We start from the raw sequence: 25,745 nt of genomic DNA, 5'->3' as shown, positions 1-25,745 counted from the left end.
TCTTCACTCTATACCTTTGTGTGTTGATAACAAAACAAGATGAATGATACTTTCTCAATAATTTGACCCGTTTTTGCACCCCCTCCAAGTCACTAGATGGTTTATTATCGTGACTTTAATTTGTTTTTTTTTTTAATGCAAAACATTACTAGAGACTAGCAAACGTACAAGGGTAGAAATCCCTTATTTTGATAGCTGCACCCCCCAAGGGCGGTGCTATGGAAACCAAATGAGCAGGAGTGGATTTTCCCTCCAACAACCTCCTCTTCTCCGCGTAGGAATCCATCAATAATGTATGCATCCTTCCACATGTTCCTCCCCCAGACAACGAGCACTTCCCATGGTTACATGGGTACATGATTATCATTAGAGCTCATTATTAGGGCATATATATGTAAGATCTTATATTATGACCTGTGAATAAAGCAACATATAATAAGACTTATGTTTATATTTATTATAATAATCATAATATAGGTAGTAATCACAAATTTGATCCATAACAATTAAAGAAATTTCGTTGTACGATCCTTTTTTGTTTAAGAAGCCACCACACATGACGTTAAAATGGTCGGCTTTCATTTATGGGCATAGACTGCCACCTGGTGTCTTTTTTAAAAGTACAACCCAAGGTCTTCTGGGCTCCAAACTCCCAAAATGAAAATATTTTGGTCACTTTGATAGTTAATCTTTAGCTTAATTCATCAATTCTATAGTTACCAAAACACATAGAACCTACATCTAAATACATTTAGATAATAAGTACATTATATAGGTCACTTGCAAATTATTTTAACTATCAAAAATGTGTTGTATAAGAGGACTGAAAATGAATACATCAATTTTCTATACATGTCCCCATTTTGACTAAAAGTAAATTATTATTAACTATTATTTGGACTGCTTTAAGCGGGCACTGTGAGTATACATACAATTTGTTTTTGAAAACTATTTTTTTTTTCAGTTTTATGAGGCCCAAACAAAGGGGGTGTTGAGATGACTTTCAAATATCAAAGCTTGAGGCTTTGAGAGAATTTTGATAAAATTGGCTCTTGTCTCATAAGCAAATAAACTCCAATATCGTCAGTTAGATGTAAAATAATTAATGACCAAAAATGGATAAAAAAGGGTACCCAGTAGAGTTTTATTACATGTGCCAATAAAATAACAAATAATCTTTCATCTCTTTGCATTGTAAGAAAAAAGGCATCCCATCTTATTCTCATCTATAGTCAGCAATGACAAATGATACAATTGGTCCCAAAGAGGATGGAAAATACACTAGCAGGTTTCCACAACCTTCTTCATGTTTGAATGGTATTTGCAGCCTTTAACCCGACTGGAACAAAGATTTAAACAAAACTAAAACAAACGTTGATTGTTACAGTACCATTATTAAGGGATTTATTTTTCCAAAATAAAGATAACAACAGCACAGAACCTTCTTTATGCCAGTTCGTAATCAGTGGAACCATTACTATCACATTTGTATTTTTTCCCATACTCAACCAGTGTTTCTTTTCTTTTGTAGTATCATGGTTAAAAGACAACAGTCAAAAATGTAACACTTAATTTTACTCTGATAACACTTATTGTTTAACCACTGCTATACAAACAATGCAACATACAGCTTTTCTGACCAATTCATTGAATTATATAGTACCTTCTTTACAAGCATCACATGCTAGCATAAATATATTATAATTAAAATTATTTAAAGGGTAATTACAATGGCATTCATTCGCACATACATAAATACATGTAGCATTCATTTTCTTAGCTGCAAGCTATGGAAAACAATAAGGCCTTGCATGGAGAATTGCACAATATTTTTGCTCATTGCTTTTCTTTTATCCACATCAACCACCTTCCTTCATTATTTGTACAGCACAAATACACAACAAGCGGCACGGTGAAAGAGTGGTTAGCCCGTCTGCCTTACAGTTCTGAGATCAAGGGTTCTGTTTCAAGTTTTACCCGGGCCTCCTTTGATTTTCCTCCAGGTACTCCAACTTCCTCCCACAACCCCAAAATATGCACGGTAGCCTGTTTGAACTGTAGTGATTATAAACAGTAATTCCCCTCGTTGTGCCCTGCGATTGGCTGTCAACCAATTCAGGGTCTCCCCTGCCTATTGCCCATAGTTGGCTGGGATAACCAAACTCCAGCACCCCTGCGACTCTTGTGATGATAAGCAGTACAAATCCAGAATGAATGAAAAGCACATGTTTGCAAAGCAGATGCAAAATATTGGTTGCAAGGATGTTTTTCCTCTACTACAATGTCTGCTTGGATCCTAATATAGGAATCCCTTATAGCAGGGTGTATATGCCCATTAAAAAGAAACAAGGCCAGCATTGTGTTTTGCCTAAACGCAGAAGCCCTTGCATATGGTAGTCAACAACAGGTAAACACAGAAGCTTAAATCTCCATAAAATGTCCATTCTTGGCCACTAAAGGCACTCAGACAGTACTTCGTGCTTATCCGGCACAGAGGACACTTCAGACAGGGCTTCGTTGGTGAAACTAGCACTCAGCTGGAGTTTGAGTCTCTCTACCTCGTAGTTATGCAAGTACTCTTGAATCAGGTAGCGTTCCCGTTTAAATCGCGCCTTCACATCGGAGGGCACATCTGGAATCATCCACGCCACAAAGAACTTGACCGCGAAGACCACATGCTACAGAGTCAATGGGAACAAAAGGCAGTTCATTGAAACTCAATCACAACTTTTACTACACTCTTTCGAAGGAAAAAGTCAATGGCTTACTTCCATGATGATAATGAAGGCCATTTTGGCAGCCAGGATATGCCAGAACTGCATGGTATGGGTGTACTGCCTGTAGTGACCAGGGGGGTAGCGGTAGTCTCTGTATCTAGAAAAACCAACAAGGGGAGTCTCATGATGCATATGTGGAGAAGTCATAGGTCACTACCGGCTTTTTTTGATTGAATGAGAAGTGGATGAATACACATTTTTTGATATAAAGCGCATTCACAAGTGTGCACTCCACCTAACAAACAGAATGTGGCCGTTCAGAATAAATCAACCACATTGAAACTTCTGTAAAGGCCCCACTTAAAATGCTTCTGGAAATTTGGGTATAAGCTTTTCCTGATATTAATTTTGGTCTTTAACAGACCACTGACTTTTAAATGGTTCTTTACAGCAGGGTTTCCCAATCACTGTTGTGCCATGGGAAATTATCTGCCAAGAAGTCATACATTTTAATATTCTGTAATGTAATGTAATTTCTTTAGTACATTAAAGCAAAGCTTTGTTGGTGGCTTGGGGAAAATAAGTAGATGACAGGAGGGTTGCTCATTGAAAAGTAGATCTTTCAGCAAAAAAAGTCTGAGCATCCCTGATTTGATAATGCCAAAGGGAACCCTTTGGTGCAAATTCTGTAGGGTATATATCTAACAAAAATAAAACACTGGTCATGTTAGTAAGCAGCCAATCACCCTTTCGTAATTGTATTTTTGGCAGTAATCTGATTATACAAAGCCACATAAACCCACTCAGACACACAAATATGCTCACAATCCAGTTTTAAAAACTACCCGTGTTAATGATTTCAACATCTAAACTGATTATATGACCTTGTAAAGCTTCCAAGCCTATAAGGATAGCTCATTTGAAAGGAACCTTGTGCATAGAGTTCATTTGCAATGTAGTTGAATGCCATTTAGAGCACAATACTGATTGCTGTTTATTATAAGGTGGCAAAACAATACAACATTTTTAAAGTGATAAAGAACCTCCAGGCTTTATAAGTGGAGTTAAGAATTTGAACCTTAAGTCCCGTCCCAATCGACAAGCTTGTGTCCAGCCAATTGTAATTGAGTGAAAGCTCACCAATGAAAAGCAGAAATAGGTTTTGAAATCATTTCATTTAAAAAAAAGTATATAAACAAACAAGCTCAAGAAAAAAAGCCTTGACTAAAAATGTCCAACAACTTTTCAAGGATATTTTGTATTTCAGTTGTCTTGAAGATTGCTGAAAGACTAAAGTTTCCATTATACATAAACCAGAACTCACTAATAGTCTGAACTTTTAATGAACTCATTATTTATGTACGTCTAATTAGTCTTAGGGGAAATTCAATTCAATTGCCAGGAGAACTCTATCAGCCATGATGAGCTTCGTATTTGTTAAATATGAAATTACCTGCAAGTGGATGTTGAATTATCAAACCAGATGTCCTTTTCTTCGGGCATATTTCGGTATGGAATCTGTGAGATGTTGTATATTGACAAACTGTTGTTCACATAACCCCTCATGGAGGCCCCTCCACCATTTGTATAGAGGAAGACCATGCGTGGAATCATGTCTGAGGTGAAGGCCATGATAAATGCCTGCAATCAACATGAGCACAAGAAGTTGTCGAGTAATCTTAGTAAAAGACAGTGAAAAACAATTGGTCACAAACAATCATTGGATATTGCATTGATTGCACACTTGAAGAAGCACTGAGAAGTAGCACGTTCTTTTTTTTTTTGGACACAAACTTACATTGGTGACAACAGACATTATAGCAACGGCGTTAAGAATCTCTTGCCAAGCTCCAATGTTTCTGGCCTTGGATGCTACAGGTCGTCTAAACTGGGTGGTGAACTTCCAGGCATCCACCCGGATTTCCAGAATGTTGTTAAACAAAGCCAAAAGAGGAGCCAGGGGAAAGGAAGCTACAAATAAAGTGATGAAACCAAACTGGACCACTGTAAGGAGTCAGAGAAGATTAGATTAGATTAAATTCAAAAAGATATTGGATGAAACAAGATCATTAACACCCCAAAATAATAAAATAAATAAAACAAAACACCAGTTTCACATTTATTCTGAAACGGAGTATGACACTCCTAATATAAACAAAGAAATAAGCCTAATGATCTTACCCATCTCTAGGTATTCATAGAACAACCCGAGCTGGCTGAAATTCTGCAGAACATGATCTTGCTCCCAGCGACTATAATGGTTCTCAGGATGGTGTCTCCCTTTTCTGCTACTCCACCAGTTACGCATCACTCTGCCAACAAGCCAATAAAACTTTGAGAAATTTCCAAATTAGGGACATCCACATCCTCACAACCCTCAAACAAAGACTGTCCTAGCACACTAAATTTGTTTGTTATTGTTATTCTTTGTTTACAACTGCACATTTGAAGTGAATTGTTTTTTTCCAATATTGTTTGTGAAAACTTAACATAAAGCCCAGTGCCCAATTTGTCAATAAAGAACATTTTTGAAGATGAGATCCAGTGTGTTACCCCCAAAATACTCAGTGGGTTGTACTTGTGGGTGAACATTTAGCATCAAGGCAACTGTGTCATGTTACCCATTTCAAATCATCAATCCTAAATAACAGTGAGATAAATTATTTATTCTTTTTTAATATTATTGTGTGAGTGGTGCAGGAAAAACTTGCCCCAAAGCTCTATCATGCACATCGACTGTTTCGCTGTGACAATGTCAAAGGGGCAAAGCTGTAAGTCAGTCAATATTGACTATTTAATAGGGGCTATACATGATACCTGATTTGGATGACAAAAATCAGATCAGAAGGGTTCAACTAAAAAGTGCAGCATCAAACAAGCTCATGTGATGCTCCTGGAAGTTATGGCCGAGGGATTGACTACTTTTGAAAAAGAAAATATTCACGAGTTTGATACAAAATGAACAATTAATGGTTATAGTCATATGCAGGGCGTATTGAAGAATGTAAGTTAGCTTATTATTGATACAATATTGATGGTTCTGCAGGTAAAATCAATCTTCAGGGAGCCTCTATAACTCTGGTGGGGCATCTTCACCCTAAAGCGTAGCAATCAGTCTCGGCATTAAGGTGTATTCTTTTGCTTAATTAAGAATGATCCATTTTTTCATGGTTTGGTTCACAATGGCTTCGGTTTTTAATAACCTGATACAGTGGAATGAGATGGGATTTTAATCTCTTTATGTTGGGCAGCTGTCCATCAGGAAATAAACATGAATCTAATGTTTCTTAATATTGACAAATAAGCTTAAAAGTATGACAAATCCGACAAAAAATTGTGCCGTGTTGGTTCACAATCTAAATTTTCCGGACAAACATTTTTTTTTAATGATGATGACTTGCTTGTCAATGTCATTTTAAATTGTTGGAAACTTCAATTTTTTCTCGGCTAAAGCGTATTTACTGTGGAAGTTCCTTTGGCATTTGTTGACTAAAAGTAGAAGAGAATACATGAAATATTAAATATTCTGAAAAGACAATGACTGATATACTAGTATTTTCATCCAAAAGATTAAGATACAAATAAAAAGGGCTACCAACAACAAGACTGCACAACAACAGTACACATTGAACTCTATGAATTACAATAAAATAATCATGTTAATGGCGGCCGCCAAGCGAGTGGATAGTATGTTGCCTCACAGTTCTGAGGTCGAGGGTTTAATCCCAGGTCATTTCTAAGTGTGTGGACTTTGTATGTTCTCCCCAGACTTGAGTTTTTGTGGGGTTTCCTCCCACATTCCAAAAACATGCATGGTAGGCTGCTTGGACAAGATAAATTGAATGAAGGTATGAATGTGAGCGAGAATGTTCATTCGTCCCCTGTGATTGGCTAGCCACCGAATCAGCTTCTTACCCGCCTGGTGCCCGTAGTTAACTGAACACCCACCACGACTCAATAGGCGAAAAGCGGTTCAGAAAATGAATGAATAAATAATCATGTCAATCTTCAGTTTCTCTGCTGTCAAATAGAGGACGAGCTACAATAAATACAGTAATGCTTATAAATAATTAATTTTGCGCATTCCCTCTCATATTCAGCTTATCCCACTTTCTGGTCAAATGCAGGCTTGAAGCCTATTCACAAAAATAATCAAATCTTGGCTTAAATGTGTCATGTGTGTGGATGGGTTAAGATTTATTTATATGGCGTTAAAAAAAATAGGGCTAAAAAATGTAAACGTAAAAGGCTTACGGTAGCAGGGCTTCCTGGATGTTCCCCCACAGTTGTTTTCCAGCCATGACAATCACTAGCTGTGTAGTCAGCTCTATAAGACAGCCTCCAGGGTCACACTAGACCAGTAAATGAGTGAAGAAGCATTAAAAGAAAACCTCGAAGCACTTACAGTCGATAAAATCTTAAGATGCGTACCTCTTCGTTCCTCAATTTGCTGAACTTTCCGAACATGTATGAATATTTACCAGGGAAACCTACAAATTTGCCCTTGAAGAAAGCCACATAGAAGCAAGAGGAGTAATAGTTGACAAATTGGAAAAGAAACATCTTCATGGTGAGCCTGTTCTCGTACTCCAGGTGGGTTTTTGGGATCTCTGGTGGAGAACATATGAGTATTCCATCATGTACGGTGTTGTTTATTTTGTCCAAGAAGAAAGATTTAAGTTAAACGTACCCATATCAGTAATCCATATTGCCACGCGCTCGTAGAAGAAGTTTAAAATCATGATGATGACAAAATTGATGCAAGAGGCAGTAGCAGATGTGGCCAGTTGAGGTGTGATGAACCTGCCCACTACCTGGATTTTCCTCATTGGATCCTTAATAATACTTGCAAAGGCAGCATACACAGCCAGCCTGTATGCTATGACCCCAATAATACAGGCCAGGATGAGAGAAATCTGGAAGGAATATAAAAACACAGTCTGCCATTAGCTGTGTTATGAGGCGTGGCTCATTGTTAAAACATCAGTGACATAGATCATCTCCATACCCAAAAAATGACAGTAGCTCCAGAAAGGCAGAAGCGAGCACACTTGCTGCTGATAGGAAGATAGGGTTCCATTTCCTGATTGGAGGTTATTTTAAAAAAAATCTCATTAATATATAGCACATTTTCATTACCATATTAAAACATTCATATCCTTTATTGTATTTTGATGAGCTTTTGCTAGTGATGAAATGAATTGACCTTCATTTGGTCATGTTTTTTTGAAAAAGTCTCCCTGGACTCACAATGGAGTTTTCGTAAAAGCTTCCAGCGAGCAGAATAATATTGTTAGAATATCTTAGCAATCATAAAACAACTAAAAGTAATTTTCTCTTTAATAACACAGGAACAAATGCAATATTTGTTAAGATAATATTGCTCTTGTATTGCTTACTTTGATTGCTCATTCACATCATTGGTTACTGCGGGGAATATCAGTTGTTCTGAGCTAATCAATCACTATGTAACATCTTTAACAATACAAACCTCACCAATTCGACATTGTAGTGCATGATTGAAAGTTGGGACAGAGGCTGAATTTCCAGAAGTTGGGGAAAAACTAGGAATTAATATATATAACTACCAAACGAGACACATTTGCCCAAATTTGCGTGGGTATAAAGCAAGAAAAGTGAAAAAGTGAAACTCCAGAATATTATGAAGTCAGTACAACCTATTATTAATGCATTTTCAGTCAAATTAACTTGGCTTTTGCATTGTATGTCATTGGTTGTTTCGCGTGGGCCTTTTTAAAAGCATGTCCAAGATGAAATTCGTTTTTTTAATTATGCCAAAACCTTCATCCAATCATGATGCAAGTCTTTGATTTTGTAATTAAAGTTCAACAAGTTTGGAAAACCTGGTAATTGTTTTCCAGTTTGAAATAAACAAAACAAAACGTTATAATGCACCTGAGTGATCCTGTTGAGTCTTCTATTTGTACACCTTATTTCAAACTCAGGCCGAATTTGAAGCTGTTGCTGTTCCTCTTCAAAGTCTACCAAGTCCCACTCATACTCCAATCGGGCTTGCCGCCGTTTCCAAAACTCCAAAAATAGAGTTACTGAAAGTACATTTGCAGAAAAGAAAGGCTAAATATATGTAGTAGATTTGTACAATGTGGTAGTTTATAGCCACATTTTTCCACAAAATATCCCTAAAAAGCATTTGACCTTGACCAAAAACTGCATTGTGCTCAATTTGACCACCAATCCTCCAGTGTAACATAATCCTGTTGGCAACTTAATCTGGATTTTAGTAGAATGTGGTTAGTCTGATTCTTAAGTGGGAAAATCTGCCTTCCAGGAATCAACGATTTTGAGAGACCTTTACACAATTAAAGCAGGATTGTGCATTACTCACCCCAAATCCCCATGAATATGGCAAAGAAAACTGTTCCCTCATTATCAAACAGATGGGATTGCTAGAAGAGAAGAAAGGGATACAATCACAATCATAATCACAATCACAATTGACATTGGAGGGGTTGTTTCTGACTCAGTAAATGGTGTCATAATCCTTGCAGACTGAAAATGATCACAAAAAAAGTAACTGTCAGAAGAGGATTAAGTTACCCAGGATGAGAGGCAGGTAGAGTTGAGCTTCCAGAAAGAGCACTTTTTATCACACAATGGGCACATCACAATTCTGCCCCCAATATCAGGATCGCAAATTTCTTTGCTAACAAAGAAAAAGACAAAAGGTTGCATAAAATCAAACAGTATAAAATCATTTAAAGAGGGTTTAAACTAGAGGAGCAAGGGAAGGGAAGCATTATAGTGTACTTAATTTTTTTTCTACAAACCTGGAAATGTTGTCGTCGTAACTTAGCACGCCATAGGTGAAACAAATAAAGCCCATGACAGCTGCAAAGAATAACATCTCTGTGTAGAATCCCAGCCATGCAAAATATATCCCAATCTTTTCCCCGTAGTATTTTCTGGGGACACAGTTTCAATTCAACAACATATGTTGTATCTTCAGGAGGAAATGCGTCATTTTGGAGGAGCTGCAAACTAAAAACGTGTTTCCATTTCTCATACCTGATGAGGTTGAGTGGCTGCTCTTTGTAAAAGCAGAGAAACCTGGCCCAGTGGGAGTATAAATTATAGCGCTCACTTTCACATTCCGCATTTCTTGCTCTTTTCCAGTAACGACACTGAAATAAGAAGAAATAAGTAAGGTTTCAAAAGGTAAATGGATGAAGTTTAAGTCAAAAAGCCAAGTATTTGTACTTTTTTTTAATCATAGTTTTTTCTTAAAAGTCTTTTGATGTCAGTTTATATATTTAAACATACGTCATGAAGTGGGAAAGCAGTTGTGTATGTCCCGTTGCTGAGTAATCGCTTGATTCCTGTCTTATCTTTGTCTTCTTGTCCATTTTTGTAATACGGGCATCTGGCTAAAATGTAGTAAACCTGAAGAAAAAAAAGGGAATCGATTCCAATTGTCATTTCCTAAAGTTAGTCATCACTTTTAAGCACAACCTTCAAAACGAACATCAAAGAGAGATACACTCACAATTCTGTTTCTTGTAGACGGTGGGAAGAAAGTATCCTTATCGTTGATGAGGAAGAAGTCAGTCTTGCCTTTATCAAAGGGATACGTAAAATAATCCGGTTGAGGGTGCATAATGTGCTCCGGCAAGCGGAAAGGATTTGACAGCCACTCCAGGGGAACATCTTGGGCATGAGGGATATCACTGGCTTTGAAGGGAACCTTTATTTTCAGGACATCTGCATAGGTGGCCAGAATGTCCCATGGAGCGTGGATTTTCAAGAAGTATGTCTTTTGGTCTTTGGAGTCCTGATAGAAGAAACGACCAAAGAGGTAAAGTTTGCCTTTCAACAATTTAGTGGCTAATCCATTAGATAGATTGTCTTGTTGTGTGTATTGTGTGGCAAGCCTCCCTTTCAAAGCTTCTTATTAATAATTGCGCCAATTCATATTGTCCTCTAGATGGTGGAAGTGCTCTGTTTTACTGCATCTTACCGATTTGTCTTCAGTCTCCAGCTCCAAACCAATTTTCCTCAGGTTGGCCTCGAACTCCCTCCTCCTCTCCTAATGACAAATGCGGTAGGAAAAAAAAAAAATATAATAATAACAAGAATAGGGCAGCCAGGCAGATGAGTGGTTAGCGCGTCGGCCTCACAATGGGAGACCTCGGTTCAAATCCAGGACGGTCCACCTGTGTGGAGTTTTTATGTTCTCCCTGGGCCTGTGTGGGTTTTCCTTCGGGTATTCCCACATTTCAAAGACATGCATGGTAGGCTGATTGGACACTCTAAAATTGTCCCTAGGTATGAGTGTGGGCATGAATGGTTGATTGTCTCCTTGTGCCCTGGGATTGACTGGCCACCAATTCAGGGTCGGTTCCCCGCCTCTCGCCCGAAGTAAGCTGGGATAGGCTCCAGCACCCCCCGTGCACCTAGTGGGGATAAAGCGGTTCAGAAAATGAAATGAGATAAGAATAAAAGCAAAGAAAGCAATTTGACCAATCACATCTTTCCTTTCTTCTTTGTAACTCATCTACTATATTTTCCCCTTCAAGATGAGTTCCTTCCAGGATTATGAATTGTGCACTTTAATTATTAACGAAATGTCAACATATTAGCTAGCCATAGTGGCTGTTGTGATATAGAATGCTTGGTTATTGTTATAATTAATATTGTATTCCTAATTTTGGCACGTGTTCTACCAATATAAAATCATTTCTCAAGAACAAAAGATATAGAAGCCTTGGTTACGTCACTGCTAGTGATTAAAATTCACTCCACCAGGAGGCAGTACAAAGAAGTTGCAAAGTAACATGACTAATCTTGATTACCATGCAAGGTTGCAACTTGCTTACTTTCACTTCCAGCAGTTCTACACCAACATTATTAGTCATTTGGGGTTCCGTCCACCTGGTAACGTAAAAACAAAACTGCACGTTCACCATGATCAGCCATTTGTTTAACAGCTGCCTCTTTCTCAGTGACCACAAAAAAAATCATGAGGGGGGCATGAAGGAGAATTGCTCAGGACATAGCCATAGCCCTATATAGTCCAAGAATGAAATTTTAAATATGTTATTTACAGCTCTTACGTGCTTTAAAATAACCAGACGAGGTTCGGAATGATAGAGTGCCAAAGCCTACTCCTGTAATCTACACACGACAGCACTCTGACCACAAGGTTGGGGGTGGTGCAAGTGCAAACAAAACATTTGCTGGGCACAGGCCCCGAGCAGTGACTAGTAAAGTAGAAAAGTTGCTACAATTAATAACCCTGGCTATTCAATAGAGCAGATTCCAAGTGCAAACTAAATTAGACCATGAAATAAGTCAGTCTACTAAATCTCTGCCAAAAAATCTAAGCAATGTTTTTGGGTAAAACATTGTCTTCAACTTAATGTCTTGAAAAAGCCATTCATTTGTGTGTTTTATGTAAAGGGCCTACTTTTTCTTTTATAATTGCTGCTTGCTGTTTTCATGTGACTGACTTATTCACATGACCTTTAACATGGTTTTAAATAAGTACCATTTATATTTTTCACAACTGAAAGTAAAGCCATTTAGATTAATGTCCTGTGTTCATAAAAAAGAGGGTACTATGATCACTTCCTATATGTGGTGTCAAACGTTCCCCCACTGGATTTTGTAATAAGGTTAAAAGTACCACACTGTCACAAAAAATGATGAATAATCAACTACAGGCAGCGTGTCACTTTTCTATTGTTTTTTTTACACACGTTAGAAAGGGGTGCAATAGAGCCAGATTGTGCAGTTTAATACACAAAATCTCAGCAAAAGCCCCTTTGCACTGAAACCTGTTGTCCACTTCACACAGATGTGGTCAAGTCTCTATTTTCAAAATATCAATAGGAAAAGCAGTATAATCTGTGTGAAAATGCACATCATTAGAAACTCTCCCAATTCCATAAATTCAGTGGGAAAAGCACAGAGCAATATAGGCTCTACTGCTGTGTATTTTACAGGTTAATTTAGCAGGAGGACAGTGAAAGTGACCTCTGTTACCTGTTTTTTCTCTCCATCTTTGTCATCCACATAAGACAAAACAAAGTCAATCCTTCGTACTCCATCCCTGAAGAATACTGTGTCTTTGTTTGGTTGCAATTTCTCCGTCTATGAGATAATTAATAGGAAAAGGAAATATTAGTCAGTGTTTCCTCTGTATGGCAAGCATTTTCTGTGACCATGTAATAAAATTTAGAAACATCAGCCATTTAGATCGCACAGTTATCTTGTCCCCAGTAACTTAATTATTGCAACCAAATGTTATTGGTCGACCAACAAGGCTATCTGTCATGTGACATTTACCAAGAGTCAAATTGTTTCAATATTATTGTATACAATAACACCTAGAACTCATAGGCACACAATTTATAAGCAGAAATATACTAACTAGAATAAAACATCAATTTATTTATTTTTTTAATTGCGGCAAACTCTCAAGTAGCCAAAAACTGTAATTTAATTTAAAAAAAGGTTTAAAAAAGGGTTAGGGTTACCAATCTACCTAGTGCCAATCGAGGCTGGGATATGCTTCAGCACCCTCAGTGTAAAGTTTTCTACATTCATTATTCATTCATTCTCCGTCAAGCTTATCCTCAAAAGTATCGCAGGGGTGCTGGAGCCTGTCCCAGCTGACTTAAGGCCACAGGCGGGGGACACCCTAAATCAGCCAGCTGTTGGAAGTAATCATGTGACAACCTGAATTGGTTGCCAGCCAATCGCAGAACTAGAAAAAACACTATTGGTATTTTAGTGTAGTGCTTTACAAATGATTGCAGCAAATGTGATATAAAATATTAAAGTGGAATGAAAATCCAGTGAGACCTCATCCGCCTACACACCTTGTTGTTAAGCTAGAACTAGAAGTTTAAATTTACATGATATAGTGCCCGAGTATTAGAACTGGCGACAGAAAAGCACTGATTAAATTGTCGATTAGTGGACAGTCGTAAAGATGAATATATACAAAGTTGGCTCCCACCAGATAATAAATAGTTCGCGTGTCCTCTTGTAAGAGAATGAAAAGAACTCTTTGAACAAGTGGCGTCTTGTGATTCAGCAACGAGGGCAAATAGTCAGTAAAAGGTCATCCAAGCATATGCTGCACAAGCACATTAATAGTCTGTGTATTCTCGCAATACAGTGGCACCAAATAAACTAGAACATTTGCCGTCAAAATGATGTGATAAATGATGTCACAATGCCTAATAGTGCTCGTGAACACATTGAGGCACTTTTGACGACATTACTTTGTGTCTGAGTTGATTCCAGATCATGACCATATTGGTACAATCTGTAGATTCCTTGAAAAGCTCGATGCAGAATGTTGTAAGAACAATCTAATCTTAAATGCTTTTCTTCTTATACATTATTGTGTTCACATGCTGCCATGAAACCTAAGCAGCTAGCATTGTCCATCATCTTTAACTTTATTCCTAAAAAGGTAGGAATAAAATGGAGCCAATAGAAAGTAAATGTGATATATCATACCTCAGTGTGTCCGGGGAGGGTGGCTCTCTCTGATAGTGAGTTAACATCATTTCCACCATTCTCATCTGCAAGATAAATGGGTAGAGGCTTTGTAACACAAGTCAAAATGATGAATTTTACACCTTTTCTCATGACTCTAACATCAAAACTCAAGCTCTTGCTGTGGCAAAAATATGAAATTTAAAAAATGGATGCCCATTTTTACCATGCATTGTAACCACTGTAATCTGTACCATCAACATGAATACTACCTTGCGAGGTGTTTGTTCAGTGGAAAAACAGACAACCTTAACTAAGAGCACGGCCCAGCGGCTAAGTGCTTAGCGCGTTGGCCTCACAGTTCTGGGATCCTGGGTTCAAATCCAGGACGGTCCACCTGTGTGGATTGTGCATGTTATCCCCTGCGTGGGTTTCCTCCGGGTACTCTGGTTTCCTCCCACATCCAAAGACATGCATGGTAGGCCGATTGGACACTCCAAATTGCCCGTAGGTAAGTGTGAGTGTGAATGGTTGTCTGTCTCCTCATGCCCTGCGATCGGTTGGCCACCGATTCAGGGTGTGTACCCCACCAAGTATCCGAAAGTCAGCTGGGATAGGCTCCAGCATCCCCCGCAACCCAAAAAAGTAATGAACAAAGAGTAAAGCATACTAATATTTATATTCACTAGATGAAATGTAAAATGAATAACATAATTAATATCATGATGACATTATTATTCATCATGGCACTCCAGTCATTTGACACATTTGTGTTTCAGCCTTCTGCCAAACAGATAGTTATTCAAAACAACACATTTTGGAAAAATATCTATCAATATTGCAGCAATATTTATCAACATTACAATTATAAATTGTGTACATTTCCATAGATCTTGGCTACTTTTTAAATTAGGAATGTAATCACCCCAACCCCTTAACTCTTCTGTCTGAAGTCTTAAAAAATCTTATCAGACATTTAATCAATTTTATTTATTTTTTAAAAGAAGCAGCATTGGCTGGGAATTGTTGTACTGCAATTATCACTAATGAAAGCACTGCACTTTTTTATACAGTATCAGTCTATTTTACAAGAATACACCATGTAACTTGATTTCCTTCTCTATTTAAAATTGGTACATTACATTGTCTAATTTGGCAATTTGAGCATTGTGGTTTTCACTGCAATTCTAATATCAGAAATCCTACATTCTTTGATTGCCTTTTCAGTCTATTTGAATCAACGGTTGTGTTCTATTGAGGTCAAATCTCCTTTAAGAATGACCAATATGGTTGCATGCACATTTCTGACACAAAAATATGGTCAAATAAACCTTGGACATTCTTTATGGAAGAAGGATTGACCAAAATCTGTGATCTACACCGCCCACATGCTCCTGTCTGTCTGTAATACAACGACACTGCATTCCAGCAGGCAAGCGTGGCAGACGCTGCCTGATTCTTTTATATTCCAGAATGGTGGGAACGTAGCACTTCCTGTGGGGGAGCATGGAACGTGCATGAGGGCAGAGAGGGGGAGGAGCTCAGCGTAGTGTGTGCATCACAGCAGTGCCAGAAGTCCCACGTGAATTCAGCCCATGGAGGACAATTCTCTGCTTTCTTCAGGGAGAACCCTCTAATTGGCCGCAAAGATGTTAGACAGCATTGGGAGCCAATTAAAAAAGGCTTATAAGATCATCCTACGATGGATCGTATGTATTACTCTATAGACGTCATCAACAACAGAAGAATCCCCGAGGACAAGCAGTATCAAGAAAAATTAATAAACTAAACTAATTAAAACAAATCCCTGGGATCTTAAGGGAACTGTCCTCTATGAGGCTGATGTCTTATTTTTGACTGGATGTTTTTTCAACTCTCAGGTTTTTTTTTTTAACCTACACGTGATACATAAACAGTTACTCAAGTTGAGTAAATAGAAGCAAAGGGCCAACAGTGGGTCATAGCTACTTGCACAGATAGCATGTGTTGTCTCATGATGAAAGACCAATGTGGAGAAAAACAGTCAATGAATCCACATTGATTCAATATGTTCAGCTACTTTTTAATCTGCATTTGAACTATGCGGCTTAAATAACAAAGCTTCTACTTTTGAATTTTGATGGGCAAACAAGGATCATGCTTCTTGACAAAAATTGTATTCATCCTATTTGGTTTAGCGGCCCATAGTGTCACCACTTTTAGTGTATCCAGAGTGTCTATCTACAAAGAGCTGCTTTATTATACAACACACTTTGAGTTAAGTGTAACAGTGCACACTCTAGTCTAGAGATAAATGGTAGTAACAGAGCATCATGCAATATTTCCAAACAAAGTATCTCTTGAGGATGTAGTAGCCCACTATAATACAAAAACATGATTTATCATCTACTGGTAACATTAGGTTTTTCTTTTTTTTCTTCAGTAAAATAAGGATATCGGATTGATATCGGACTTGGCCCTACATATCTTGAAAAGGTCGATTTAAAAAAAATCTAATTTCAAAGTGTAATTTTGTGAGAATCAATGATTCCCATAGGTTGTCTGGTGGGCGAGTGGTTAGGTCGTCGGCCTCACAGTTCTGAGATCGAGACTTCAATCCCAGGTGTGATTGGAAACTCTAAATTTTGCCATTGTATTGGACCCACAAATTAAGGGTGTCCCTGTCTAGTGCCTCTTAGCTGATATAGACTTGAGCAACCCCGCAACTCATGTGAGTATAACTGGTATGGATAATGAATGATGTCAAGTGAAGCCCCTTGGTGCCTCGATTGATAAGCGGTTTAAGGCTAAGCAAGGGTAGTAAGGTGCATTGTTGGGGTTATTCTATAATACTATTATATATGTGCACATTTAATCATTTTTGTATAAGAGTTTCTTCAATTTGGGACTGGGGCAAGCTCAGGTTTTTTGCATCAGTACAACTGGGGTTAAACCATCATTAAAATGATGTTGTTTGCTACAGTGTCCTAATGTTGGAAGCCTCACCTTTCATTAAAAGATCACATCAAATTGACCAGAGAACTCTGCACAGTTAAACTTTTACCATTTGGCGACTGCTTTTCTCCCCAATCACACATTTATTTTTCTGACTCCAGCACCCCTCCCACTAAGTGTTTAATGGCCAGTAGGATTATTTTAAACTATTATGAAGATGATAATATAAATTATTCATTAGTGCATGCTGTTCACACATATGAAGTTAAAATGAAAGGATTTCCCAGGCGCAGTGGATTAGAATCTGGCCTGAAATACTTACTAATCATTATTCCTGACACGCTACCAATGTATATGTAACAAATACTGTAGAAACATGCATAATTTTACTAGTTAATGTACTCTTTAAACTTCTGAAATAATTTATTCGTCTATTATTTCATTTATTGATTTTTTTAAATGTATAATTACTTTCCAGTGTACTCAGATTTTGACTGCAAACTGTATTGCCCTGCTGTATGAGTGTGAGGGTAATTGATTGTTTGTATTCTTGTGCCCTGCGATTGATTGGCTGGCTACCAATTCAGGGTGTCCCCCACCTCTGGCCCAAAGTCAGCTGGGATAGGCTCCTACGCTGCAATGCAATTTATTGTTGTTGTTTTTTTTCTAAAGCTCTTTGCAGAAAACAACCCTTTTTTACAGTCTGAGTGCTTACTCTCCTTCTGACAAAATAAAGAATGATGTAGAGAAATAATGGAATTCCCTCAAGGTAAACCATTTATAAAGGCTGTTAGCTAGTCTGAAGTAAATTTTAAACAGAGGCATACACACCACATATATTACTTTCCCTTAGGTGTAGTTAAAAATGCAGCACATACTTTAGCTACTGGCAACAAAACAACCATGATTTATCATAAGCAATACTAAACACCGTATTTACTCGCAAATAAGCTGCTTTTGTCGGACCATAAAATGATGATTGAATCTAGGGTATGGCTTATATACGCATAAAAAGTTGACATGAACAAAACTGCAAGAAATTTAGTTCTAGTGGGGGTGAAAAGTAGAAGCAGGCTCTGTTGTCAAAGTATTCATAAGTGGTGCTATTGCCCAGTTTGATGGCATTCATCTTGCTCACTTTTGGAAAATTATGAAAAGTCATCAAACATTGGCTCGATGTTTCACAACATGTTACAAGTTTAAGTGGCTCCGTTGTATGTTAACGTATGTGAGAGTATTTATTTTAAAAGCTGCCAAACATATACCCTCTCCTTCCTCACAAACTTTTTATCACTACACATTAATTTTAATTGCTCAGAAATGTTCTTGTTTTCACTTTTTCTTGATCTGTCATACTTATTTCATACAAAATGTGAATACTTTTATCATTTGTAAAGGTTTTGGGGTTGTAGCATTTGGGCTCTTGGAATGGATCAGGGCATTTCTATATAAAATGTAACTCTACTCACTAAAAACCAAAATGGTTTGGTATGCTTGGTTCTGTGCAGTAAGCTCTGCCTAGTTGAGAGTAAAGGAGAAATATTATTTAGTGTACATATTACTTTATAGTAATAAAGATGCAACTCCTCACAATCATTAGCTTGTATCCAGATCAAGATATCTATCCCCTTTCTGTGAATATGGAAAAAAAATGTTGTCCGGGACAAAGAATGTCAACAAATTTTGGAAATGGATTTGTAAAAAAGAACATCAATGTGAATGTAACCACATTTGTTACTGTAAACACTAAGAAATCGGTTTATGTTTGAAAAACATACATCTGCTCATTGTTCATGTTAGCATGCCTGACTACGGTGCATGCATCAGTGCAGATCAGCCACTTTACCCATGAACACAACACAGTACGACCTGCACTTCAGGGTCAACATGAAGGCTGAAACAGCAAACAGGCAAAGACACTCCTGGGTGCGATAAGCACACATACCAGTGGAGAATCAACAGCCAAACAGAAGCCAAGCTATGCTACACTACTTAGCGTTATGGGAGCAAGAATATGAAATGAGAAAAGAGTAGGAACTTAATGAAAGGACGGACAGACAGGCATCACATTAAGCCTCGGATCTGCCCGTACCTGTGTGCAGGTTGATCGTGAATGCAGTCAGCACGGCAGGACCATCTTCAAGGAGAAGATATAAACAGAATGTCTTTTTTTATGTCATCAGAAAAAAGGAAACAATATTGTTTTAAATTGCTGGTGGACATCAGTATAGCAATCTGACTTGCAATAGTGCCTCAGATACTAAATTTGGACAATTAAAAGAAAACAAATAACAATTTTAACTTCTATTGTAAGTGAATCAGGACGTTTGTAGGGTTTATTTCTTCAGTAATTCATCTTCAAGAGTTCTAGTGCTCATCCCAGCGGACTAGGGTCAGCAGGCTTGGTATATGCTGGCCTTAACTCAGTGCTTCTCAAATAGTGGGGCGCGCCCACCTGGGGGGGCGTGGTGCGATCGATGGGGGCGGTCGGGGGGACTGTAACCCTGGGGAACAGGATTTTATTTGGCCGTACTAGTATAAAAGTATAAAACAAGATTTAATAAAGTTATTCTTTGTAAGTTTGACTATATTTCTTTCTTTTTTTCATTTTCTTTAATTTTAATAAGGATAAAATGTTGTACTTATAACAATTTTATAAAATGATTTTATTTATAGTCACGGTGGGAAGTGGGGGGGGGGGCAAATAGTTTTCTTCTTCCTAGGGGGGGCCTAACAGAAAATAATTGAGAAGCACTGCCTTAACTAGTTAGAGACCAATAACATGTCCTTTGTAGACCAAGAACCTTCACAATTACACAGTTTGTAGTGTTCAATCAACCTAACATGCATGCATATGTTTTGTATATGTAGAAGAAAAACTGTACACAGGCACAGGAAGTAAATGTTAAATCCACAAAATAGGGCTACAGACCAGAATATAAATCGCAAATACCAAAATTATGAGGAAACATACTAACCAAGATAAACTTCATCACATAACAGTTACATCGCATTGTATGTACTTAATTGAAAGACTGCAGTACTGCAACAGTCTTATGTTAAGCGCATTGGCCATAAAATTAAAAAAAATCCATAATCTTAAATTTGGCAACCTTCACCAGCCTACAGAAAAAACATGGATGCCTTTTAACACACATTTACCAGTGCCAGGAATGTGAATTAATACAGAATCTTAGTATAAATTCTATTGCATCTGTATAGATAAATACATTGTCATCAGGCCTGTAACCATATATTCCTCTAGGAATTGTGTTTAGCACACCAATAAATTATTTAAGGACTTTATTTTAAGACAGGAATAATGTTTGAATTTCCACAACCACTACTGGGCAGTGCGTCATAACAAAACAGAAGTAATACTGATTTGCAACAGATTTGACTTCCTCCTAAGTCAAAATTAGAGATGACGATGTGCAAAAAATTTCAATGTTACTTTATAGAACATGTGAGAAGGTTAGTAGGAAAGTTTATATGAATCACTTGTAACAGGGAAGGAGGCATATCAATCATAACATTAACACAAATGATTAGGTTTAAAATGAAAGTGTTCAGGTCAGTGGCTCCTGTTTTCAGTCATGAAAAAAGTGGGTCCCATAGATGCCAACACTATAGAAAGATTACCAAACCATTTCATTGAAGCCTTTCACATAAAATAAGGCAAAAATAGGTTTAACCCTTAATGACCAAGCCTATCATAGTTGACACATACAGTTTGAGCATGGTGATATTGTTATCTCAAGAAAAAAAACTGATGTATAATATAAATAATAATAATTAATGACCAATTGTATTTAAAATGGTGCCTTTTCTATTTTAATTTGCTGTCCATTATTTAGTGGTTTGGAATTTTAAGGGCTAATGTTAAATACATAATAAATAATAAATAATAGTGTTCGCATACAAGCACAACTTCCTTCATCATTCAGGTTTCCTTGACATGTGCATAAATCCCTCATTCAAATTGTCATTTTCAAGAAAGAGAAGAAACTCCCTTATCTTTGAAAGACACAACATCCAAGAATTGAAAAACATGTCATTAATGGTTGAGGGCATGATGTGTGTGAGCCCTACAACTGTTTCCAATGAGGCCTGTCTGATGCAGATTAGGCTGTGTTATAATCATATTAGAGTGTTTTTTACCCAATGAAGCTGCATTCAGATAAATTTAACCCAGTTATCCATTAAACATCATCACCAAGCAGCTAAGTATTTGTTTGCTATCTCACAAGAAATGTGGAATAGAAAGACCAAGGTTTCACTATGGACCAGATGACTTTTTGAGTGAGCATTTTCTTCGTCACACAAAAAAATATTCTGTTCGGATAGAGGGACTGACAAGTAGGAGATGGTCTTTTCAGAGTAATTTAGTGTCGTGCCCCTACCACAGGGGTAATAAAATTACAGCCTTAGTTTCCATAGCAACTCTGTCTCTGTTTCTAAAAGGGTATTACTTCATCTGGATGTAGAGATCAGATGTTAAGCACCCTCCCGCCACACATATACACACAAAATCAATACAAGGTATTGGGATCAATAAAAGGAATAACATTTCATGAGACACAGGAATTTAGACCTATTAAAGGAAAACATTTCCCGAGAGATACTGGGTTTTCCATCGATGAGGGTGTTTAGGCCACCAGACAGAGCTGGAACATCCATTTAGCACTATAGAAAAAATATAAGGGCACTGCTTCAGTCTCAGTGTGTGTAAAAAAAAAGACAGAAATTCACCTTAAAAACGGCCTAAAGTCGTTTTCCAATATGTTGAACTTTTTCATGCACAAGTGGAAATACCCATTGCCTTGTTGAATTGTGTTATCTGTGTATTTTTTTATAATTGCACTTTTGTTCGCAAGGTAATTTGTTTTCCAGATGATGGGTTTTTAAGGTGTCTTAGAAAATGGATTCATTGATATGTCGTGATATTACGACAATGCATTATTCTCGTATCGATTTAAAATCCATCCAAATCGATCTTTACCCCGCCATCTAGAAATCCTGCTTGGACGCCGTTTCCCAACTCAAGTATCATATCGAATTCCATGGTACCTCTAATTATGAAAGATTCAACATACGAAATTTTGAGGCCATAAAACCTTATGATGGGCAAATTACTACTCAAATTTGGGAAAATAAAATCCAAGTTATGAAATCCCCAAATACATAAATACATTTTCTGTATCTGTTAATTTATTTTGAGATTGTCGTGGTAGCGTTGCGTTCTGCTTGACCCCCTATACTCTGCTGGCCTCATTAACAAAACACTTACAAAAAAACAACAAAATTCAATTGCCGTTTGAGGAGGACGACCATTCCTTATTATGGTCTCTGTGACTTTTAAAAAGAAGTCGCCAATGAATGACGAAATGGAAAGGTTGTTACTCTTTAAGATAGAGGAGAAAAATTGTAGGAGATACAGCAACAGAGTCAATTATTTCAAAGAGCAGAGGAAGGGAAAGGAAGGGGAACCTAAACCCAAACAGGTAAGAAGCATTGACGATTGATAAAATGGGGGGGGGGGGGGGGGGAGGGGGTAAAATTTAATGCAAAAAAAATAAAAAGTGGAGTCTGTTTGGGCAGCTGTGACCAAGGTACCATAGCCACAACAGAGACAGAATAAAGCGACGACAGACTTATTCCTCCCCTTTCTCATATGGCAGTAGGTTTATGCTGATAAGAACCCCAGCAAAGTCAATGCACAACAAGATCAGTCTATCAAGGCCTAGCAGACACACTGTAAACAGACAGTTCTTTATTAAACTCTCATCAGTATATGTAATTTAAAACAGGATAACAACTAAAAGCCTGTTTGTTGCAGTTGGATCTGACATCTTTGCATGATAGTCTGCTACTCTGGATACATTCATTAAAAATATGAAACGTATTTGAACACAGGGTTAAAAAGTTACAACTAAAATAACCTTTTGTGTTGAATAAAAGATAACAATAACAGCATAAGATAGCCTTGGGTGGCTCAAGTTTTTGGGTCTAAAAAATTAAAGAAATACAATTTGAATATAACAAGGTTAACATATAAGTTTCTTTTGACTTTTTTTATGTGGTATTTATTCATTTTATACATCTACCATGCAGTAGTCTAATGCTTTGAGGTTGGGGGCTGACCTATTCTCACTAAGTATTCTGACAAAACCATTCCAAATCAATACCTAGCTGGGATTTAAGGACATTTGGAATACTTTAATTGAGACATCTATCACACCAAAAGAAGACCCCCCCGCCCCCCTTCATCAGCATGTAATTGTTGTAGTACAATTTTTTTACTCATGTTAATAAAGTTTCATCTTAAAGCAAAAAAAAAACGTTTCTAATCATCACACACATTATCTTACACGTACTGTGGATGCAATAATTTAAAATGCTGGTGAGAAGACAAACCATTCATGATTGAACAACATTTTATTTGTGCTTAATGAATGGAGCCATTGGTTGTAAAAATATTTTAGACTTTATAAACAATATATGTTTCAGCTCTTATGGCCATACCGGATTAATGTGTATTGGTTTAATGTATTATTTTATTCTTTTATTTGTAAATGCTGTAATGGCATAATGGCAGTGGTAAGACCTAGGAGAAAACAACAAAAAGTGCTGTTGGGTTACAAATAATGGCAAAGCAATTAATTTTCAATGGTGAAACATCTAACTGTGAAGATGAAATCTCTCTAATGGACTCTACTGTTTACAACCACTGAAGGTTGGAGGTTTGGTCAAGATATGCTGATTCCTGGGTGGCCCTGCGGCATGAGTGGTTAGCGCGTCGGCCTCACAGTGGGGAACCTGGGCTCAAATCTGCATTAGTTCATCTTTGTGGATTTTCTCTGGGTACTCTGGTTTCCTCCCACATTCCAAAGACATGCATGATGGGCTGATTGGACACTCTAAATTGCCCCTAGGTATGAGTCTGAGCATTAATGGATGTTTGTCTCTGTTAGGGTTATTAGTTTTAAATTATTATATTTTTGCTTGCAATGAGGAATGCTTTGCTTTACTATTAAACTTAGTTTCATATTATTATTATATGGTAGCCTGGAATGAGGTAAATGCTTTGCTCCTGAGAACTGTAGGTAGACTAAACACCAAAACGTCTTAGATCTTGGACTACTTGGAGTGAACTAAACAAAGAGGATTCAGAACATCTTGAGCTGCACATGACTTTCAAACTTTCCTTTGTTTTGACTATATTGTCCCACTTCTGTTTCCCACCCCTCCCTTGAATTGAGAGTTGAGAAGTCCATTGTAACTCGGATCCTTGAAGTCAATAAACAAGAAAAGATGTGTGATGCCAGAACGAACGTCTTTTCTCTTTATTTGTGCGTGCATTTGGGAATGCCTTTTGCTGAACCTATCAGTCAGTCTCCTTGTGCCCAGCGATTGGCTGGTCACCAATTCAGGGTGTCCCCCGCCTCTGGCCCGTAGTCAGCTGGGATAGGCTCCAGCACCCCAGCGACCCGAGTGAAGATAAAGCAGTTCAGAAAATGAGATGAAAAATTAAGATATCACATTAAAGATAAAATTTAATAATGCCATAATGAGCTTTCCTCTGCATTTACCTACTTTATGATCTACCAATTTTAACTGTAATAAATTGTTTTAGTTTTTTTCCCCATGTATTTGATTACCTCCCAGTATGACCCCACTGCTTGTTTTGAAATGACACACAGACACACACACAGACAGACACACAAGAACAGACACACACACGCACACACAAAGACACACACACACACACACACAAAGACACACACACACAGACACACACACAGACACACACACAGACACACACACAGACACACACACACAAACAGACATTGAGCCAGCAATAAAAATAGAAACAGAACTAATCCAACACATTTTTTCCGACTTGGCATAATGTAATCAAGAGTCCCCTCTGTTCAAAGAAAGCCCAAAGTACACGTGGTAAACGACACGTCTGCACAAAATCGACTACAAAATAATTGCAAGTTTAAAACCCCCACGAGATGTTTTTGGACGATGTTTTTTTTAAATGCTTACGTCATAGACGCTGCTTTACGGTATATATAATTACTTCCATGTTAAGCAGGCAGTGAAATATATCAGTAAAAGAAATAAACACAGACGATTTAAATAAAAATCATTGATTCCCAAACAAATAGGCCTACCTCCGGTGTGCGCGTCTCCGGCGTTTTGCAGCTCTATCAAAGTTTCATCCTTGCCCTTTCCCGTTATTCTCCTCATTGCGGCCAGCCGTGTGCTCAGTCAGAAGGTTTGTGACGAGAAAAAAGGCATCGACCGCTGATGCCACTGTGGCACTGTCGGCTAGACCAAACCTCCACCATATACGCAAGTCGTCAATAAATGAAAGAAGGAAGCATTTTCTTGGCGACTGGAAAGCAGTACAACGTGGTGCCGAGGGGTTCCCTATTCGCTCCCAGACGCTGCCTCGAGTAATGCAGGTAGTCATAAAAAATGGGAGTGGCTACAGCCTTTCCATCGGCTCAGTGTCGGTACCTTTATGGAAGCGTGTCTGGGCGATAGATTGGATCTGACTGTAAATCACCGATCGGAAAAGAGTCACAGATC

At 37.8% G+C, this 25,745-nt stretch overlaps 2 protein-coding genes across 3 annotated transcripts in view; one reads left to right on the top strand and one right to left on the bottom strand.

Moving 5' to 3' along the window:
• Positions 1–1,120: 1,120 nt before the first annotated feature.
• On the bottom strand, positions 1,121–25,745 carry ano5b (anoctamin 5b). Of its 2 annotated transcripts, XM_077713690.1 has the most exons (21): positions 25,325–25,745; positions 19,234–19,278; positions 14,229–14,293; positions 12,741–12,848; positions 10,714–10,782; positions 10,243–10,527; positions 10,020–10,139; positions 9,765–9,880; positions 9,527–9,661; positions 9,297–9,402; positions 9,085–9,145; positions 8,634–8,785; positions 7,726–7,800; positions 7,408–7,633; positions 7,149–7,327; positions 6,972–7,069; positions 4,899–5,029; positions 4,516–4,721; positions 4,171–4,358; positions 2,769–2,874; positions 1,121–2,678 (listed from the first exon to the last, which is right to left on the bottom strand). In XM_077713690.1, the coding sequence occupies exons 1-21, from the start codon at positions 25,398–25,400 to the stop codon at positions 2,454–2,456; spliced, it is 2,772 nt and encodes a 923-aa protein (XP_077569816.1). In that variant the 5' UTR covers positions 25,401–25,745; the 3' UTR covers positions 1,121–2,453. The 2 variants fall into 2 exon arrangements, with proteins under 2 accessions (XP_077569816.1, XP_077569817.1); XM_077713691.1 differs by lacking the exon at positions 19,234–19,278 and having other exon boundaries at positions 25,325–25,744.
• The window catches only part of igdcc3 (immunoglobulin superfamily, DCC subclass, member 3), a 57,635-nt gene continuing 57,281 nt past the window's right edge, over positions 25,392–25,745 (top strand). The window contains exon 1 of the mRNA XM_077713693.1: positions 25,392–25,618. The gene's annotated coding sequence lies outside the window, so the exon portion shown is untranslated. The remainder of the gene's footprint in view (positions 25,619–25,745) is intronic.

The sequence above is a fragment of the Stigmatopora nigra genome, chromosome 3 (genome assembly GCF_051989575.1).
Source record: "Stigmatopora nigra isolate UIUO_SnigA chromosome 3, RoL_Snig_1.1, whole genome shotgun sequence".
Lineage (NCBI taxonomy): Eukaryota > Metazoa > Chordata > Actinopteri > Syngnathiformes > Syngnathidae > Stigmatopora > Stigmatopora nigra.
The sequence above is the reverse complement of the archived record's forward strand: the minus strand, read 5'-3'. Positions and strand labels throughout refer to the sequence as shown.

Coding starts and splice junctions, on each gene's coding strand:
- ano5b (XM_077713690.1), bottom strand. CDS start 25,400: ATGAGGAGAATAACGGGAAAGGGCAAGGATGAAACTTTGATAGAGCTG. Junction 12,849..14,228: donor CCCTCCCCGGACACACTGAG/GTATGATATATC, acceptor ATTATCTCATAG/ACGGAGAAATTGCAACCAAA. Junction 7,634..7,725: donor GAGCTACTGTCATTTTTTGG/GTATGGAGATGA, acceptor TATTCCTTCCAG/ATTTCTCTCATCCTGGCCTG.